This window comes from Mustela nivalis (genome assembly GCF_964662115.1).
Source record: "Mustela nivalis genome assembly, chromosome: 20".
Lineage (NCBI taxonomy): Eukaryota > Metazoa > Chordata > Mammalia > Carnivora > Mustelidae > Mustela > Mustela nivalis.
In genome coordinates this window covers 24,683,792-24,706,472 of record NC_139039.1, presented here as the reverse complement: position 1 = coordinate 24,706,472, position 22,681 = coordinate 24,683,792, and the positions used below count along the sequence as shown (strand labels likewise).

The 22,681-nt window shown below is 35.2% G+C and overlaps 1 protein-coding gene across 1 annotated transcript in view; it reads right to left on the bottom strand.

Moving 5' to 3' along the window:
- TNKS (tankyrase) overlaps window positions 1-22,681 on the bottom strand; it is a 207,361-nt gene that overhangs the window by 160,961 nt on the left and 23,719 nt on the right. Inside the window, exon 2 of the mRNA XM_082715639.1 lies at window positions 15,994-16,218. Within this exon, the coding sequence (XP_082571765.1) occupies window positions 15,994-16,218 (225 nt within the window). The remainder of the gene's footprint in view (window positions 1-15,993; window positions 16,219-22,681) is intronic.

Genomic DNA, 22,681 nt, shown 5'->3' with positions numbered 1-22,681 from the left:
AGGCCTAACCTAGAGAGAGCTCTGTGTTAAAATGTGGTATCCTCAGAACCAAGGTAGACAGAGGAAAACTATGCTCTGGTTCTTCACACTTCTGCTTCAGCGGTGGTATATTCTGCTCCCATTCACATTTTATTGGAGGGATAAAGAAGGAAAGTAAATATACTCAGTGGACAGAGGACTGTTTGCTTCTAGATGCCAACAAGAACTGGAGGTTTAGCCTACATCAGACTAAAAAGACCAGTGTTGGATATTTAAACTGCTCATATTTTCTGTTGATATTGTGAAAATATGGAAATATGGAAAACTATGCAAATTCTACCCAAGCCACTAACATGAAGAAACAGCTGAAAGGACATCTATGTGTCCTCTGATCTCAAAAAAGCAGAGGGAAAGCATAAATGCTAAAAATGTTCAATTGTAAGGAATTGTTGAGCCTTCCTTTATCGAAAGATTTCAGGCAATAAGCTATTAAACATAACCCATTTCCCTAAATTCTAAAATACACCTCCAAATGGCAGGGGCAAAGAATGTTACCACAAAAATAAGCATGCACATTTTAGATAATTATTTTCTAATTTAAACAAGGTCCATCTAGGGGCACCTGGGTGGCTCGGTGGGTTGAAGCCTCTGCCTTCAGCTCAGGTCATGATCCCAGGGTCCTGGGATCGAGCCCCACATCGGGCTCTCTGCTCAGCGGGGAGCCTGCTTCTCTCTCTCTCTGCCTGCCTCTCTGCCTGCTTGTGATCTCTGTCAAATAAATAAAATTAAAAAAAAATAAATAAATAAAAAATAAAAAATAAACAAGGTCCATCTAACTTTTAAATCTTAAAATTGACCTATATATTGTTTTCACTATGGAGTGGCTTATTGTTTCATTTTGATTTTTAAAAATGTATCCTAAACAAATTGTTATAATACAATTCAAGAAAAAAACCCTTAAACCCAACTGCTTTCCTGTATTTCTGTAAGTAATTAAAATTATAATCATATTTCACCATAAACTGTTTTTAGCCTAAGAATAACTGTCTAACAGAAATCTTGCCTTTTTATTCGAATGCTATTGAGACACCAAATACTATTTTATTTTAACTGACTAATTGGACTTCACCAAAATTAAAAACCTTTGCTTGTCCAAAAACACCATTAAGAAAATGAAAGGTGTAAGGCAAAGACTGGGAGAAAGCATTCACAGTACACACACTGTAAGACCTATATCCATAACACAAAAAAAATTCTTACAACTCAATAATAAGAATACCAAAAAAAAAAAAAAAAAAAAAGAAAGAAAGAAAAAAATCTGAGCTGAGTCCTCAAAAAAGAATATACACAAATGACCAATAAGTATATGAAAATATGCTCAACACATTCAGCCAACAGGGAAATTCAGCTTTTTATGAAGTTCTACAGACGCATACCATTCCACCTAGCAATCCCACTCATAGGCATCTACCCCAGAGAACTGAAATAGTATGTTCACACCAAGACCTATTCACCTGCATCCACAACAGTTCTCTTTGTAATAGCCACAGACTGTACACCCCCCAAACGTCCACCAACTGTACTACATCCATGCTGGAACACGATACAACAACAAAAAGGAACCACCAATGAGCACAGTAACTGCCAAGCTTTTAGCTAAACAGACTCAAAAAGAAAAAGAAGACTCAAATAATCAGAATCACACATGAAAGAAGTACATTACTACCAAGTTTACAGAACAAAGAAGAATTGTAAAGAAATATTAGGAGACAAATGGGAAAACTAGATACCCACGTGCCAAAGAATGAAGTTGGACTCTTATCTCACATCATATACAAATATTAACTCCATTTGATCAGAGACCTAAAAAAAGAATTAAAACTATAAATCACAGAATAGTCCCTAGGTTTAGAAGAAAGCACAGGTTAAATCTTTATAACCTAAGATTTGGCAAAGAATATGAAACCAAAGCACAAACAACAAAAGAAAAAAGTAGACTTTTTAATGTTCATCAAAATTAAAACCTTTTCCACTTTAAAGTACATTATCAAGAAAATGAAAAGATAGCAGAGAACAGGGAAAATACTTGCAAATCATCTTTCTGGTATGGAACTGGTATCTAGATACATAAAAAACTCTCATAATTCAATAATAAAGACAATCCAATTAAAAATAAATAAAGGACATAAACAAAGGACTTTTCTCCAAAACCATATAAATGGCCAAAGGGCAAATGAACTCAACACTATGTGCTCAACACTATGCAAAATAAGACCACAACAGGGGCCTCAGTTGGTTAAGTGGCTGCCTCAGTTGGTTAAGTGGCTGCCTTTGGCTCAGGTCATGATCCAGGAGTACCAGGATCAAGTCCCACATCGGGCTCCCAGCTCAGCAGGCAATCTGCTTCTCCCTCTGATCCTCTCCCCTCTCATGATCTCTCTCTCTCTCTCTCTCAAATAGATAATATCTTAAAGAAAAAAAAAAAAAGACCACAAAGAAGTTCTGGCACAGAGCACGCATGTTACAGAGTAGGCAAAGAAGTGTGTAACACTTGAAATAGTGCAAAATAAGGTAGACAAGGTTCCTGTGTTTCTATCAGGCAGAGAGTAGGGAAGAGTACACATAGATGACGAACAAATATATAATTTCAGGTAATAGGTGCTATTACGTAAAATGAAACATGGTTGGTAAAATGAGACATGGTTAGAGAACCAGACAAGCAGGGAAGGGCAAGAAATCATGATAGTGTCATCAAAAAAAATACAAGGAATTAACATTGTGTGGGAAAATCTGGGGAAAAAGTGTTCCAGGCAAAAGGAACGAGTATACATACGCTGATAAAGAAGCAATTTGGCTATTTCAGAGACAGTGGGAGTCTGACCTAGATCAAGTAGGGCCCTGATAAGGAACTAAGATGTCATTTAAGTGTAATGAGAATTCTTTGCGAAGCATTTTAATCAGGCCAATGATGTGATCTGATCAGGGCATATAACCTGTGCAGCTGCACAGGGCTCCATGCTTCGTTTAATTCTTTGCTGTCACCATCTTAAAATTCTTAATAATTGTAACCTTTAACATATATTTGATAAACAAAGTCCAATGAGACAATGGAACATGTTGCGAGAGAAGAGATGCACTGGGCAGCAGCACACACACACACACACACTAAAATCAGAAGTTCAAGAAAAAAGTTTAGAGTCAGTTGTTGAAAGATATTATAATAATATTAGGGTTTTTTCCCTCAGAAACAGTGTTAAGGTATCCTTTAAAGGCATAATAAAATGGCTCAAAGAATGGTAATCATTATTCAATATTTGAAGGGATCCAAATTCAAAACTCAACCACGTTTACTTCCTCCTCTCCCTGACTTACCACACCCTCTGCACCTCCCCACTCAGTACCTCTCTAGGAATGGCACCCAGTCGAAGTGGTGAGGCCCAAAGAGCCATGTCCATACTAGGAAAATTCTCTGGTACCAAAGATGATTGATTAAGAGTCAACATTTGACTCAAGTTGGGGCGTTGGATTCTTTCTATCTCAAGTTTAAAAACCAGAGTAAACTTGAAGCCAGGACACATCAACATGAGTGGAGGATTCTAGAGTGAAGATTCATAGACCTGTGCTGCTCAAGTCCCCAGAGCTGGCCTGGTTCTCAATTCTAGGTTTTCCTGCATGGCTGAGTTTCTGACTCAACAATTTGATGTGCTCTGACAATTTTATATTGTTATAACTTACATATTATTATATATATAATATATATTATATATAACATATATAATTTATATTGTTATAACTTCATGTATTTGTCTGACCCTTTACAAGGGTCCTTTGAAATGTAAATGATACCAGATCTTTTAATCTAGCTGATACTATTACCACCCAGGATCTAGAATTCCTATCCTGCTTCCAGTTTCCTACTTCTCCAATCAAATCTACTCAACACAAGTAGATTATGCCTCCTTTAATACAGGTGTGATGGCTTCCAAACATTCAAATCACTGGTTGCAGAACTTTTTTGTCATATGAACAGAATTCAAACAGAACAGGGAAGTAATACTGTGAGTTCAATCACTATTATTAATCAGAAAATTTTAGCTATAAGATTTACTATCAGATTAATGATAATTAAATAATAAAATTAAGTTATTTGGGATAAATCATAAAGCTTATGGAAAACTCAACTGTTTGATTTCCAAAAATATAACATGGAGCTTTTTCTCATTTGAGATAAAAGGAGTCTATTCAGGCATTGACATCAATTTTATTAGTTAAAATACCCCATCAGTTTATATGAACCTTTAAATCATTATTTTTTTGGACCAAGTATAGCACCATCTATTTTGATGCTATAAACATTTTAAAATCCTGTTTTATTTACCAGTGTATAAATCTAAATGCCTAGCAAGTACCTGGAACAAAATAGGCACAAATAATACTTAGTAAAGGAGTAAATGTTTGAAAACAAATAAATAGGAACTGATACCCAACATGCTTGCTATATAAACCTTCACGGACAAAAAATATTCAGTATGCTATCACAATAAAAATATTCAGCAGTCAAAATCTAAGTGTTCTAATTTGAATGTTTTCCTTAAAAAACTGAGATGACACTGGAAACCATAAGGGAAATAGATCATGTCATGGCTGTTCATACCTACTGTCACCACAGGATTTATATCCACATTAGTCAATCACTCATTCAATATATACTACCAAATGCCTACTATGACGTACAAGGTTCTGTACATGCTCTACTTATTGCTGAAACTCTTGAGTCAATCCTGTAACCTCATATAGACTTTCTATGAAATTGGTTAATAAGTACTTGTTATTCAAGCGATTTATGGTAAGGTGTTCTGTTATTTGAAAGTGAGTGTTTCTAAGATAACAGAGAATCTAGAAAAGGGGCAAAAGACACGAAGAGACATCTTATACCAAAAGATATACAGACAGTAAATAAGCATGCAAAAAGACATTCAATATCACTAGCCATTCTGGAAGTACAAATTAAAATCATCCTGAGATCTCCCTACACACCTACTAGAACATCTAAAACAAAACAAAGTGGCAATACCAAATGCTGGCAAAGGTGCAGAGAAATTAGATTTCTCACATACTGCAGTAGGAATGGAAAATGATCTAACGCTCTGGATAATAAGATGACGGTTTCTTTAGAAAACTAAACATACTCTTTCTGTCTTTTTTAAAGTTATGTAATGTTAGTCACCATACAATAAATACTTCATTAGTTTTTGGTGTAACGTTCCATGATTCATGGTTTGCATATAACACACAGTGCTCCTTGTAAGATGTGCCATCCTTAATACCCATCACTGGGCTAACTCATCCCCTCTTCATCCCCTCTGCAATCCTCAGTTTGTTTCCCTCTTAACATGTGACACAGCAATCACACTCCAAAGCATGTATCTCAGAGAAATGAATACTCATATTCACAGAACATTCACAAATGTTCATAGAAGAGTTATCTATAATAGAAACTGGAAACAACCAAAATGTCTCTCAATTGGTGAATAGCTAAATCATGATATATCAACACGGTATATCAAATATGAGTCAGCAATTTAAAACAACAACAACAACAAAAAAAAAAAATGGAAAGGCATTGTGCAGAGTGGAAAAAAGAGCCAATGTCTAAAAAAAAAATCACATACTATATGACTCTGGCTTTCTCAAAATGACAAAATCATACAGACAGAAAACAGATTGGTGGTTGATAGGGGTTAAGGATGGGTTTTGGGGAGTCAACCACATAAAAGTATACCATAAAGAATGAGAGGGATCTTTGTGATAATAGTTACATATTTTGATTGCAGTGGTTACATGAACTTCCAAATGTAATAAAATGGCACAGAACTATACGCCCAATGTACCTATCCTAGTTTCCTGTGTTTGGTATTACACTTGAAGTTCATAAGGTGTAACCAATGAGAAAAACTAAGTGAAAGATACATGGAATCCTCTTGTTCTACTCTTGTGACTTCCTCTGAATCTACAATTATTTCAAAATAAAAAGAGAAAGGTATATAATAGATGCTTCTTATTATGTAAACTGTTTCAAAGAATCAAATACAATAAAGCAATATGATTTTTAAGATCTGTGGTTTACTGCAACAATCTAGCAAAGACAACCCACTAGAGCTTTCTTGAGGCATCAATGTAAAAGTTTTATCAACCCATTATGCGTGGATTTATAGATTCAGTAGTATTAGAAAGAGATGAGAACATGCATTTTCTCTTTAATAAATACTTTATAATTTTGTGAATATTTTGTATTATTTAGTCTTGAAGTTCTACAGTATACAATGATGGATTCCTAGACCATCCTAGCCAGTGTCAGCTTATAAGAAGTTAAGAGCTAAAAGCCCCCTACTCAGATACCAAACACATTTATGTCTTTAGCATAAGTCCCACACAGTCTTAGCAATCACCATTGACTAATGGTGACCAACTAACTCCACTGCAACCAATGGAGGGGGAAATAAGGTACAATGTACTGATTCAGGAGGCCGAAAAAAAGCATCCTAAATCCAAAAATGTGTGAAACCAATCTGCATGTCTCCAACGCATCCAACATCAGCAAAGATAAGTTCCTCTGCAACTTTTAACGATAAAGAGGTATTAGTAGATGTTTTCAGGGGAGGCAAAATAGTCTTACATTATAATTTCAAGAAACTCTATTAGCATAACATCAGAAAATCATAATCATCAATAAAAATATCCCCCCCAAAAAAAGAAAATTAATTTTGAACTTAAAAATTTCTTGGGGCAATAAAGAATGCCTATGTTTGCCTGTGGGAGATTTACCAGGAAAATAAACTAATGTAGATACAGTCACTGCACTCACCACTGGAAAGTCCTAATTCAATTGTGTACATGCAGAAAAATGACCCCAAAGGAGTATTTATAACACAGCTTTATATTAGGAGTTTGGTTTTATCTTCTAATGTTTATCAAGGTACATGCCTATATTTTTAGTTATATGACAAATCTTAGTATTTTTATGGTAAGAAATGGGTTTTCTGATATAAAACCTCTTATTATAACTGATACCCAAGGACCAATAAATGAAATAAAATAATTCAAAAGGGAAGGTAAACTCAGAAGAGCCAGTGCCATGTGGCTGGCCATGACCAGCAATTTAGTGACTAAACATTTCCTTCCAGAGTTAACATTTAAGGGTTCCCCTACTAAATTACAAAATTTCCTTTTCTCAAGGAAAGCTAAAGCAAACTACAGCACACAAATCAAGCTATCAACAAACATTAACAGGACAAATCCCCATTCCCATACCAGCTAAGAATTGGCCCTGGCATTCAGCTCTCCATGACAATAATACCAATGACAACTGATTCTTGTTATCTTTTCCCCACTGCCATTAACCGATTCCCTCACATCCTCACTTCTTCCTACTCAGACGTGAAATGAAACTATGAGAATTCAACATTACCTTTCCTTTGCTTTTTGGATCACCAAATAAACTATAAATATCAAACTGCTCATTAGAGTTTGAAGGGTCTGAAAGCACTTCATACAGTGAACCTTTACAATGCTTACTTGACTCATTTTAGAAACACATGGACCACAAGTGCAGAAAATGAAGATCTGCCCTCAGTAATAACAGTGATTTAGAGGTAGACAAGAATGAAATCTCCATGTTCTCATTAGTCTTCAATTCAATCTAAATATTCAATAGCACCACATACTGAAGACAATAAAATTTCCATTTTTAAATATAAGAAACAATTTGGCTGTCAAGTTATACACCGTTTTTCAAATTTTTATTATGTAGCACTCGATGACAATGATGACAAAGAAAATGTTCCATCTGAATATCTGTCTGTATAAGGACAAGGGCTCTTCATGCTGAATTTAATACAAAATCTCTCGTTTTAAAATGCTGTCAGTCACATTATTTAACCCAAATCTTGAAATATCTCCAAACAATAATTTAAGTACAAATATGAATCTACTACATATTTATTAATCTACCTTATAATTATTTTAAGAATTTATTTTAAGAATACATACAACCAACACTGTTACTTACCCTACGTGGCCAAAACTTTAAGTACTACCAAGAAAGCAGCTTAATTATATCAAGAAACATTCTACTATTCTCTTTAGAAAATGCCAAATCTTAATAAACTTTGAAAAAGTACTTACTATTACTGTTATAATAAATTATCACAAGTCCAATAGTTTAAAACAGCAACACAAATTTGTTATTTTAGTTCTAAAGGTTCAAGTTGAACACCTACGTGTCCCAGTAGGCTAAAATCAAGGTGTTAGCAGGGCTGCATTCCATACTGGAAACTCTCAAAGAGAATCCATTTCTCTGCTTTTTCAATCTTCTAAAGGCCCCTGCTTTCCTAGGCTCATGGCCCTATTCCCCATATTCAAAGCAAGTAATGGCTGGTTGAATCCTTCTTACAATGCACCACTGACTTCCTTCTCTTCTCCAATTTGAAGAAACTTTGTGGTACTTGGGGTCCACCAAGATAACCTGGGATAATCTCTCCGTCTCTAGGTTAGCTGACTGGCAACCATAATTCCATCTATATACCCTTAATTTCTGTTTGCATGTAAAATAAAATATTCCTAAGGTTCCAGGAATTGAGATGTGGACATTTTTGGGCTATTATTTTTGCCTAATACATATAGCATGTCCCTTCTTATAGCTACAAGTTTTAAAAGCACAACTGTAACACACATGACCCTCCTCCATCCCCTAATACTTCTATAAAATAACAGCAAGGTAAAAAAAATAAATAAATAGAATAGTTCCATTATTTCCATTTGATAAACAAAGTAATTAAAGTACAGAGAGTAATCTGCCCCATAATATGTCCCAAGTCAAAGTGCCTACTAATGAGAGATCCAAGAGTAGTCACCAGGTCCCCTGATTGCTATTTACTGTTTCTTGCAGCGGACCACAGTAGTCTTCGTGACTCTAAGAGCAAAATCTTTCCTATTGCTGGTAACTTCTTTTTTATCAGGCCACAATAACAAGTGATCAGCTGGGTGATTAATCACCTAATTTCACACACACACATAAACATACACACACGTACATATGTGCATATGTTTATATAAAAATTACATAAACTGTATAATGTAATAGTGTCTGTTTTATTTTTTTCTGAACTAGAATCTTATCCAGGATATGAAGTTTTTTTTTTTTAAAGATTTTATTTATTTATTTGTCAGAGAGACGGGGGAGAGAGTGAGTGAGCACAGGCACACACAGTGGCAGGGAGAGGCAGAGGGAGAAGCAGGCTCCCTGCCAAGCAAGGAGCCCATGTGGGACCCGATCCCAGGATGCTGGGATCATGACCTGAGCCGAAGGTAGCCACTTAACCAAGTGAGCCACCCAGGCATCCCTGAACTTAAGTTTTATGCAGTTGAATACTAACCAACTAAGGCATGCCCTTTTCTATGACAAAGAAAAAGAACAGACAAGATACAATTATATAACGAAGACTCTCCAAATGGTAAATAATGGGGGGGAGGCAGAAATCCTATTACATATTAAATAAGTAATTGAAATTTTAAATTGGGATAAGAAAAAATTAAGAACTGTACCTAAGAATGTTTATTAATTGATTTCAATAGTTAACTTTAATTATGGTATTAAGTGATACTCTGTATAGCTGACCTAATCTCTCCTAATAAACCAATTTGCTTAAAAAATATAATATTAAAAATATAATATTAAAAAGTATCATCACAGCTCCATTTTCTCTTGCATTTTTAATAAATAAAAAAATGTCTGAATCAATATTATATAATACGGTAGGAATATTATTTTTGATCATGTTATTTTTTTACTAACATGAGAGCAGTTACTAATTACTGAGCATATACGGTGATATTACGCGAAGGTACTTTATTTGCATCCTCACATGTAATCCCCTTAACAACTATATGAAGTACAGTTCTTACTGTCACTTTAATACTAAAAGAGAATAAGGAACTTGCTCAAAGACCCACCACATCTTTTTGACTCCAAGCAGTATAATATAATGCCACTGAGCCTGAAAAATGTTTTAAACTGCTAATTGTTAGACTTTAAGTAGCAGTTTGAATCTGAGGTTTCCAAGTAAGATATATTTATATAGTAAGGATCCTCTTAGTCTTTGCATGTAAGACAAATGAAGTCAAGCATTATTTGAAAGTACCGAGAGAGAGAGAGAGAAAGCAAGTGACAGGAGCTTTGTTTCTTTAAAATAATGTCACTTGCTCTATTCAGCCTCTCATACCCCGAAAAAGCTGACGAACTCCTCTTTATCAAGAGAATTTCTGTTACTTTTCTTCCAGTAGTCTTTAGAAGGTATTCCACTGACTTCAAACCCTAAGTGTTGTAAATGGAAAGTCCTTTGCTTAATTCCAACCTCCACCTTTACAGGGGAACTTGAAGGATCTTTCAACTCTTTCTGCCTGGAAAACATCAGTATATACACATTTGTCTTCCTCGGTGTGTCTCTTCTCATCAATCTAGCGTGGAATTCTGTGACTCTTCAATCTCAAGACTTGGGTGTTTCCAGCTTATCATTTGTTTACTACTGCTCTCTTCTATCAATTCCTTTTTTCTTTCTTCTTTCTTTTTCCTTCCTGAAACTCCTACCACATTAGGTATTCAAAATAATATTGACTTCCTGCATCTATTTACCTTTATGACTTCATGATGCTAACATTTTGCTCTGTATAGGGGGTCATTTCTCATGTGATCTTTAGGCTACTAATGTGGTTTTTCTTTAATTCATCTATTGAATTTTTTACCTTAGAAAAATATTAGATTGTTTTGGCCTCAGGAAGGCTTCTTCCACATTACACTTTAATTTCCCCAAGGGAATCTTTTTTAGTTTTGTTTTTTTATTCAGGTATTTATCCGACCCCTACAGCAATTCTGGGTATATTCTGATTGTTCATTCTTCCCCTCTTTGAGAATTTTTCACTTGGTTTACTGGGCTTTCAAATCTAAATGCTGGATATTCCAATCAGTGAGAATCCCACAGGTCTTAAAAACCACACACCTCCATTATCACTGAAATTGTTTGCTATGAAGTCAGCACACTGTTCCATGCTGGTGAGGAATCCAGAAGTCTTCAAAGGGAACTAGCTCTGTCCCCTTCTCCCTTGAGAATCACAGAGTATAAGAAGAAGAAATGAGAGTGTGGTATAAATGTAAATAGTGTAGATAATAGAAATTATATAAAGATTTAAGAGATTTCTTGATTATCTTAGAGGCCCCATACTGGAACTTCCACCTAGCTATATCCTCAAGATCTCTGCAGCATTCATTGGAAATGACAGAAACCAATTCTGTCTACCTTAATGGAGCGGGGCCACTACTAACACTGCAGGAAACAAAATTGCTATAGTGAATGATTCCTTAATATTTCTAAGGCTTTGTACTCAAAATTCAACAGTATAGAAGGGGTTGTCTGATTGACCAAAACAAGGCCATCCCTGTCTGCAGGATAGATAGGAACAAGAGAGGTGGGACTCCAGAAGCTTCTGTATTTCTCCATAGAATGATCACTCATTGTTTTAAATCTCCAAAATCAGAAAAGTAGCTGGTACTAGCTAGCCAAAATTTAAAAAAAAGAAAGAAAGAAAGAAAGAAAGAAAAAAAAAAGACAAATGTCTATTAGGAGTCCCAGATTTTATTTCAATTAACTTTGTGAAAGATATATCTACGACTTGGCTTTTTAAATGGAATTTCAAAGCACTAACACTTGGATAGTCTCAAAAAAATCACGTGACATGTATTTAGAAAAGAAGATGTCATTTATTTTAATTTTAGGTGACTTTATATCTGGGAGTAGGAAGAAACAGGGAGAAATGAATAAGTTCTAAAGGTAGAAAAATGTTAATTTCTAAAGTAAATTAGATTTGTTAAATATAAAAATTATATCATCAGCATTAATATAATTAACATGACCTCTGTCTTAAGTAGTTGGTTTAATTATACAAACATTTAAAACTTGATTTTTTAAAATAATCTCAGGCTGTATTTTGTTCTTTATTATGGTAGCTAAACAGCATCTAAGAAACACATGGGATAGACTTTTTGTTTCTTTTTTGTTTTTTGTTGTATTTTTTTTTTAAGATTTATTTATTTATTTGACAGACAGGGATCACAAGTAGGCAGAGAGACAGGCAGAGAGAGAGGGAGAAGCAGGCTTCCCACTGAGCAGAGAGTCTGATGCGGGGCTTGATCCCAGGACCCTGAGATCATGACCTGAGCTGAAAGCAGAGGCTTAATCCACTGAGCCACCCAGGCTCAGTGTTTTTTGTTTTTTTAACTGGAAATCTGTACCTATTAATCCGCTTCATGCGTTTTGCCCATACCCCTCCCACCACCACGGCCTTCCCCTCTGGCAACCACTACTTTATTCCTGTATTTATGAGTCTGACTTTTTTTTTCATTTATTTGCTTTGTTGGGACAGACTTTTATAAATTGGCCTTTTTAAAAAAAGTCAATAATGGGCAAAGAGAAGAAATCAGGAAATCTACATTACATTAAAGTCAGAATTCAGGCTGAGATCTTAGCAGTAATAATAGCAATTAATAACTGCTATTACACCTGTCAGATGGCTAGACCTAAAAAGACAGAAAATAACAAGTGTTGGTGAGGATGTGGAAAATAAGAACCCTCAGGCTGTGTTGGTGGCAATGTAAATTGATGCAGCTAATATGGAAATCAGTATGGGGGTTCCTCAAAAAATTGAAAATAAAGGGGCACCTGGATGACTCAGTTGGTAAATGTCCAGCTCTTGATTTTGGCTTAGGTCGTGGTCTTGGGGTATAAGATTGAGCCCCATGTTGGGCTCTGTGCTCAGTAGGGGGTCTCCTGCTCGCGCTCTCTCTCTCTCTCCCCCTCTTTTTCTCTCCCTCTGCCCCTCCCCCGCTCGCACTTGCTCTCCCTCAAATAAATAAATCTTTAAAAAAAAATAAAAATAGAAATAGCACATGATTCTTTAGCTCTACCATTGGGTATTTACCCAAAGAAAATGAAAACTACTTCAAAAAGATATGTGCACCCTATATTTACTGCAGCATTATTTACAATAGCCAAGATATGAAAGATAAGAAAGATGAATGGATAAAGAAGATGTGGTATATATATATACACACACACACACAATGGACTATCACTCAGCCATAATAAGGATGAGATCTGGCCATTTACTACAATACGGATGAACCTAGAGGGTATAATGCTAAGGGAAATAATCAGACAGAGAAAGATGAATACCATATGATTTCACTTATTTGTACAATCTAAAAACAAAGCAAACAAACGAAAAGCAGAAACAGAACCATAAATACAGAGAACAAACTGATGGCTGCCAAAGAGGAGGGCAGAGGGGGGATGGGAAAAATGGGTGAAGGGGAGTGGGAGATTCAGGCTTCCAGCTATGGAAGGGATAAGCCATGGGGATAAAAATGTACAGGGGATATAGTCAACAGTATTGTGATAAGTAGCACTGTATGGTGACAGATGGTCCCTACACTTGTAGTGAGCACAGCATAAAGTATAAAATTGTCTAATCACTATGTTGTATACCTGAAACTAATATAACATACGTCAACTAGATTTCAATTAAGAAAGATAGCAACCAATATTTATTATTTAACATTCACCATATCAAGTACTCTAAGAACTTTACATTTGTCATCAGCTAATCCTCCTGAGAATCCAAGCATTCCCGTTTCACATCTAATAAAACAGGGTAGTTAAGTGGGCCCTAGTTTCATATATAGCCGGTAACTAGTCAGGTCACCATATAGTCCCAAAACGCGTGCTTTGAAGCAACCATCCTGCTGCTTCCCTTAAGCCAGTGATAATGTGTCTTGGCTCTAACTTTATAAAATCAAAAGTATTCTCTATTCTACCTCACATATAGAGATACGGTTAATATGAAAAAAATCAGGTCAGCATTTCATCATCAAGGCAAAAACCTTTCAAAAATTAATTCTGCACACTAATCTCTCCAAACCATCACACTCAAGCTTTTGACCAGTTGTCCCAAAGTGGAAATTTGCCTATAGTAACACTTTAAAATCCCTTAACTATACTCAAATTCAGAAGGTATGATACATAAACTATGGGAGGTTTTGATATATTTGGTTTCCTAACAGGTTCCTGAAAGCTAATTAAATGTACAAAAGGGTCTACAACCAATCTTGTTTCCCATAATAACTATTTTAATAGCAGCTGTATCCTCAATTATATTTTGATTATAATTCAAAGGTGCCCTTTCCCTTCCCTCAACTTTTATAAGACACAGGAAGTTAAACAGAAGGAAAACATGATGTGCCAAAGTACACTACAGATCATGGGGCTGGGGGCTATGGAGATCCATTCTCTAAAAATTCACATCCTACATCTAGTCTTTCATTTCAACAGAACCTAGATAAAAGGAGCATTTTCGTTATGTACTGTTGGGAGGGGGATTAGGAGGAAGAGGAAAGAATATTCATTTCGGTAAGATATTAAAAGCACCGATAGAATGGAAAATTCAGAGGTGTAGAGGTAAGAAAATAGAACACTGAAGCCTAGAAATGATAATTGGAGAAGATGAAAACTATATAAAATTGTGTGACTAATGACAAAAGAATCCAACATACTTCACAAGGTAAAGCAAGAAGGAATGAAGATAGGGAAGTTATAACTCTAGATTAGGTAAGAATACATATCAAGTTCAAATACTAATCATCACATGGTAACTTACCACAACTAAAGAGGTTTTGTGGTCAGAGAGGATACTTAAAAGTTCAAGCTTTTCAGGGTAGTTTTAGGTAATAATGTAGTTCAGGATGTGGTCAGTGAAAGACTTAGGAGGAAATGGGAGAATAAAATGAAAATGGAAGATCTCAAAGATCAAAAAGGACCAGGGTATCCAAGGGCTCATGTCAAAAGATGTGGAAGTAACAAAAGACAATGACAGAGAATGTGATAAAGAAGTCATACATCAGGCATTGCAGTAATTGGAGGGAAAATAAAAAATACACTGGACACTGGAATAAGATAACTATTTAGAGAGAGAAAAATCTTAATAACGATACCACCATACATCTTTAAAAATGATTTATATATTTGAGTTTTATGATAAAGATAAACATGAAAGACTAAACTTGAAATGGATGTCCTCCCAGAAGACAACTATGCAAATCAACCTGCCACAGACTAAACAAATATCCACCATCTTGAAGGTCAAGAAATAAATACTGGTCTTCTGGAAGCTTGTTTTAGATTTAAAAATGAATGGTATACAGTAAAGCAAAATACTAGATACACACACACACACAATTTAGATAAATACAAAAGAGAAAGAAATGTTTCTAAATACAATTTCATATCATCTTGAAATTTAAAATGGTTGAAAAGTTCAGTTTTACTGAACTTTGCTTTTATTCTAGGTTATGGCACATGTTGAACATGTTATGCTTTGTACCACTGTATTTGAGCCACTCACTGAAAGCTTCCCAGTGCTAATAGCCAGTGTTCACTCATAGCAACATAAACAAAAAGATTTTGCCTTAGTGCTAGATGACTTTCCTTGAATCAACCTAAAGCATCCAAATATGTCATCTAATTCAATAAGACCTTGTATTTTATAATGGCACTCATTTGATGCTAGGACGGAAAACTGCAGTCTTTTAAAGAGACTGTAAATTAACTAAATTTGTAATAGTAATCCATCAAAATTATGTTCCACATCAGTCAGCATCTGACTTGCATTTGGACAGTTAATGTTGTGAATCCTTTTCTTAACCAAGTTTATATTGCCATCTCCTTATTTCCCTTTTGATGGAAAAAAATTGCTTCTAAGAGTAAAAAGTAATAAAGCCTTCTTATTCTGAGAGAACACGATTTCTACCACAATAAAAAGAAAAAGGAAAGAAAAATGGTAAACCTTTATTTAAAATGTTATACCTGTCAGGTTGATCTAACAACTTAGATATCATCAAATAATACTTACCAATACATACGTCGATTTTCCCTTTGATAGCAGCTTCATGCAGAGGGGTATAGTTCCAGTTATCCCGGGCATTTGGATCAGCTCCTTGGCACAGTAACAGACTTACAACCTCAGCATGGCCGAAAGAACAGGCATTATGAAGTGGAATGAGACCTCCATCATCACGCGCATGGACGTTAGCACCCATCTGTAGTAAGTGTTCTACGACATCTTTCCTTCCAAACCCTAAAAAGAGGAAAAATATACATTGAAACAATTTTGTAAAGAGAACCATTAATATTTATTTAATAATATTACCAAATAGGAATGCTAGCAATACTGTCTTCTATAGTAAAAAGAGTTAAAAAAAAACAAAAAAAAAAAAAGAAAGAAAGAAAGAAAAAAATGGCTACCATTCAAATGGATTCTTTCCTGTTAACAGAACTCAGAACTAAGAAAGCTCTTCCTTCGGAAGCTAAGCAGGGTTGGGCCTGGTTAGTACTTGGATGGAAGAAAGCTCTTCCTTAAGTCTTTGAACAAAAGACTTTTTCAATTTTTTCCAAAGGACATTTCTTCAACACCTTTTATGTGCCGGGCAACTCTGCTAGAAATACAAAATTGAGTAAGACTCCAATCCAAGGTATTCACTTTGCCCTCATGCTTCGCAAGAAAAAATTATACGCATAAAATCCATCTATTTTAAGAAATAAAGGTTAATTAAATACTGCTGACAGCCAAATCTAAAACAAATTACAACACTAAACATTATACCAGAAGAACTAGAGAAGAATGTATGGATACCAGAAATATGTGGTAATAGTTTGGTTATGAGAACTCTGAAAAGGAAGAACTAAAGATAATGCCAAAATATCTACTCTTGGGACTGGTGGGCAAACTAAAAGTAAAACAAGGCAAGCTTGGATTTAGTTAGTCTGAGGAAACAATATGACAAACAAGTGCGAATACAGGCATTAAGAAAGAACCAGAAAACTGATAGGAAATAACAATTTTCAGATAGAAAAAGTGGGGGAAAAAAACGGATCTGAATCAGTGGAAGGACCAGGCACACAATGAGAAAAGTAAAAATTACCAAGAAAGTACATTATGGAAGTCAAAGGACAACAACACTATGCGAAGTACAGCATGATAAGGATTTAGAGGGGTAAAAAAGCCACTGACAATTTTAAATTATAGTGCAATGATGACAAGCCACACTGCAATGGATTAAGAAGAAAGAAGACTGTAAGCATTAGGGTTTTATCTTTAGAAGCTAATATCGTTCTTAATGATTCTTTCGTTCCTACCTGAAATTTTATTTGGTCTTACTAAGTATCACTACCTGCATGTTATTACTTACTGTGTAATGTAGTTAGAAAGTGGCATCAAAAATAAAACTGAAAATAAACCTAACCAAAGAGGCACAGAATCTATACTCAGAAAACTATAAAGTACTCATGAAAGAAATTGAGGAAGACACAAAGAAATGGAAAAATGTTCCATGCTCCTGGATTGGAAAAATAAATATTGTGAAAATGTCTATGCTACCTAAAGCAATCTACACATTTAATGCAATTCCTATCAAAGTACAATCCATCTTTTTCAAAGAAATGGAACAAATAATTCTAAAATTTATATGGAACCAGAAACGACCTCGAATAGCCAAAGGAATATTGAAAAAGAAAGCCAAAGTTGGTGGCATCACAATTCTGGACTTCAAGCTCTATTACAAAGCTGTCATCATCAAGACAGCATGGTACTGGCACAAAAACAGACACATAGATCAATGGAACAGAATAGAGAGCCCAGAAATAGACCCTCAACTCTATGGTCAACTCATCTTCGACAAAGCAGGAAAGAATGTCCAATGGAAAAAAGACAGCCTCTTCAATAAATGGTGCTGGGAAAATTGGACAGCCACATGCAGAAAAATGAAATTGGACCATTTCCTTACACCACACATGAAAATAGACTCAAAATGGATGAAAGACCTCAATGTGCGAAAGGAATCCATCAAAGTCCTTGAGGAGAACACAGGCAGCAACCTCTTCGACCTCAGCAGCAACATCTTCCTAGGAACTTCGCCAAAGGCAAGGGAAGCAAGGGCAAAAATGAACTATTGGGATTTCGTCAAGATCAAAAGCTTTTGCACAGCAAAGGAAACAGTTAATAAAATCAAAAGACAACTGACAGAATGGGAGAAGATATTTGCAAATGACATATCAGATAAAGGACTAGGGTCCAAAATCTATAAAGAACTTAGCAAACTCAACACCCAAAGATCAAATAATCCAATCAAAAAATGGGCAGAAGACATGAACAGACATTTCTGCAAAGAAGACATCCAGATGGCCAACAGACACATGAAAAAGTGCTCCATATCACTGGGCATCAGGGAAATACAAATCAAAACCACAATGAGGTATCACCTCACACCAGTCAGAATGGCTAAAATCAACAAGTCAGGAAATGACAGATGCTGGCGAGGATGCGGAGAAAGGGGAGCCCTCCTACACTGTTGGTGGGAATGCAAGCTGGTGCAACCACTCTGGAAAACAGCATGGAGGTTCCTCAAAATGTTGAAAATAGAACTGCCCTATGACCCAGCAATAGCACTACTGGGTATTTACCCTAAAGATACAAATGTAGTGATCCACATGCACCCGAATGTTTATACAGCAATGTCCATAATAGCCAAACTATGGAAAGAACCTAGATGTCCATCAACAGATGAATGGATCAAGAAGATGTGGTATATATACACAATGGAATACTATGCAGCCATCAAAAGAAATGAAATCTTGCCATTTGCAACAACATGGATGGAACTAGAGCGTAATATGCTTAGCGAAATAAGTCAAGCAAAAAAAGACAACTATCATATGATCTCCCTGATATGAGGAAGTGGTGATGCAACATGGGGGCTTAAGTGGGTAGAAGAAGAATCAATGAAACAAGATGGAATTGGGAGGGAGACAAACCATAAGTGACTCTTAATCTCACAAAACAAACTGAGGGTTTTTGGGGGGAGGGAGGTTGGGAGAAGGGGGTGGGATTATGGACATTGGGGTGGGTATGTGCTTTGGTGAGTGCTGTGAAGTGTGTAAACCTGGTGATTCACAGACCTGTACCCCTGGGGATAAAAATATATGTTTATAAAAAATAAAAAATTTTAAAAATAAAAATAAAACTGAAAGAATAAAATGGTCATATCTTCCTTCATTTTATGCATATAAACTAAATGAACACTACGAGGAATATAGAAAAAAAAGATTTATTTCAAGATATGTTCTCCATACTATCTACAGAAATTCATTAAATCCAGGAAAACAAGCTCTAAGAAAAAGTCTCCCAAGTAAAAGACATTTTCCACAGATCCATATTACAAAGTCAGAACTGGGTTTCCATAGAAAATATCCTTCAAATTCAGTTGAAAAATTTTCAGTGAAAAGAGGTCAATTCTGTATCACTAACTGAAATCCCAAAAGTATAGGATACATGCTAAATATAACTATCCCCATCTTGCTGTTCATTTCTTAATACCTGCACAACTTTACAGATGTTAGGTTCTGTTTATTTCTCTAACTTCAGTGTCCTTCACCCTATTATCACAACCTTACTCTCCATCGGGCCATAGATGCCTTCCTTGCTCATGAAGGTTTCATGATTTCTATGGATTTGAATAAAGTCTGCAAGGCAAACTCACATTTCCCTAATCAATGCATTGATAATATTTGAGAATGATAATTTCCTTTCTTCAATAATAAACAGGTAACCTAAAATAAGATCCTTTTTTTAAAAACTTATCACCTGGCATTTTTATAAGTATCCATTACAAATCTGAAGCAAAATGGCAAAGAGTGTATTTACTTTTTACTAATACTTTTAGATCTAAAATATAAAAAGCAAACCAAAAATGCTTGGTATGAAACAGAGTGCAGGGTAATGGAATTGTGCTCACATACAGATAGTGAGTATAAACTGGTACCACATTTAAAAAAAAAAAAAATTTTAGCATTAGCTGAACCAAGACTGCATCAAGATGTTTATCAAAGCATTATTTATGGAAAATCATGGAAATAATTCAGATGTCCAACAATAAAGACTCTGTTAAATAAACGATGGTTTTTCATATGACATTATCCTATACTAAAAGGATGCTCTTGAACATTGTGAATATACTCAATGCCACTGAATTATACATTAAAAATGGCTAAAAGGGTAAATTTTATTTTAAAATAAAATTTAAAATTTTTAAATTTGTATATTTTACTTTAGTTTAAAAAAATGTAAAAAGTAGAAACCATAAATGCAAGAAAACACAGGATGTTAACACAAAAACATGGAAAATTGTTTTTAGAGTAATTAGTCTTTTAGATTAAAAATATATAAAACAAAATACAGGGGAAAAATATATATACACATGTATATTTGAAGATAGAAAAAAGATTAAATCACTAGTAGTGGGATTATAGAATTTCCTTTTCTCTTTATCTGTTTTCCTATTATATTAAAACACAATTTTGTATAAAATTTATCTAATCGTGTACACATACATGTTTATAAAAGAACATGGAAGTAAAGAGTCAAAATCAGTAGACAATGAAGGAATTATCTCTTTTAACTTGGTCTTGCATTAATAAAATATATTATTAAATCAGAGGTTTTGTTATCCACCCAACAGTCCCCTATTTAAATGGCTTAGAAATTTAGTACTTAGTAATTTAGAAAAGCTTATTTAAAACATAAAGTTTAGTTAGAACATATATTTTATCTGTTCCATTGAGTATGAATCATAACTGGTCATTCATCATTCTATAATGTTAAATGCTTATACACTATTTTCACACATAGAGAGAATTCATTATCTCTGATGGTTATACAAGGCCTCTGTTTCACAAACAAGGTTTGTAGTCATAATTATCCCTATAATTGAATTGCTTATTTGGGTCTAAAGAACCAAAATAAAAATAGTAATTAGGATCACAGTCAAAGAACTGCATAGAATTTGAAGTAACTTATCGCTAATTAACTCTTTGGAAAACAACCAAAAGTAAAAGCATTACAGACACATACCGCAGACAAGACTTTCAGTGTCACATTTCATTAAGCAACCACATGATTAAAAAAATAGCTAAATCACAATTTTTTAATGTTGCCACTTATACACAGTTGCTACTTATCCATGTATTTATGGCTCAGTGTAAGGAAGGACAGAAGGAAAACCAATATACCTTCTCTCTCTGATCCAGCAAAGGTCACTAAAAAGACTGTAATTCCCTGATCTTTACCAACACACAGCATATGCTACTGAGTTACACTAGAGGGATAATTTAGCTTTTACAGGAAAAACTTTTTGCTCCAAGTACATGCCCTATTCTTGACAACACTAAAAATAATAATGGTAAGTAACGAACATTTAGTAAGCTCTTACATGTGTCAAAAAGTATGCCAAATACTTGACATGCATCATCTCCTTATGATAACACCCTGTGAGAGATACCATTATCCTCATTTTGTTAAGTAATTCTTTCCTTCAGTGCTGATATTCATGAGCCTTGCTTCTAAATACACATCTCAATTCTGTCTACTCCCCAGTGCTACATCTCGGCTTCCAATTCCATAATCTCCTGTCTAGACTTCCGCATACAGCCTTCTAACAGCATATACTTCTGATGGTCTCTCTACTGTCACATCTGCTGCCCTACATTGTTAACACAGTAGGCGAGTGATCTTTCCAAGGCATGTATCAGATGAGGTCATTTCCCTGCTGAAAATCTTGCAGTGGGCTCCCATAACACATATGATATTACTACAAACTCCTTAGGATCTACAAGGCTCTATGTGAGCTGACGCCTCTCCCCTCTCCCCTCTCCCATGTCACTGAGTTTCATTTGCCCTGTCTTTCACTTTCTGTTCCCTGAATATGACAAACTCCTTTCAGCCTAGGTGACTTTGCACTGTTCTCTGAGAATTTGCACCTGGGATCTTCACTCCCCTAGCTCCTTTTGCCACCCAATTATCAGCCCAAAGATAAGCAATTCAGTGGACTCTGCCTGACCACTCAATTTAAAGTCACCTATGCATGTACATATACTTTTCCATCATTATTTTCAGTATCACTCAGTTTTACTTTCTTTCTGCATATAATCACTACCTGAAATTACCTTGTTCATTTACCTATTTGCCTTTTATATAACTCACCACTCAAGATGTTCCATAAAAAAAAGGTATTCTTGTGTAAGAACTATCTCATGAGCCAGTGTGTGTCTCCAGCATCAAAAATAGTGCCCAGGGGTGCCTGGGTGGCTCAGTGCGTTAAAGCCTCTGCCCTGGGCTCAGATCATGGTCTCAGGGTTCTGGGATAGAGGGCTCTCTGCTCAGCAGGGAGCCTGCCTCCTCCTCTCTCCCTGCTTGCCTCTCTGACTACTTGTAATCTATCAAATAAATAAATAAAATCTTTTTAAAAAATAGTGCCTGATACACAGTATGGCTTCAGCAAAATATTTGCTGATTACATGAATATACATAATGTTACTTACTTCATCATAATTAAATCAAAGAGCAAGTGAGTAGCTTTTAATTTTGTATTTTTAATTTACAAAAAGAAAACATATGAAGGCTCTTCCAACTATAAAAATACCAGAGATATTTTTAAATATTTAAACAAAACACCAAATTTTCACAAAGGAAAATCTTCTGTAATGCCATC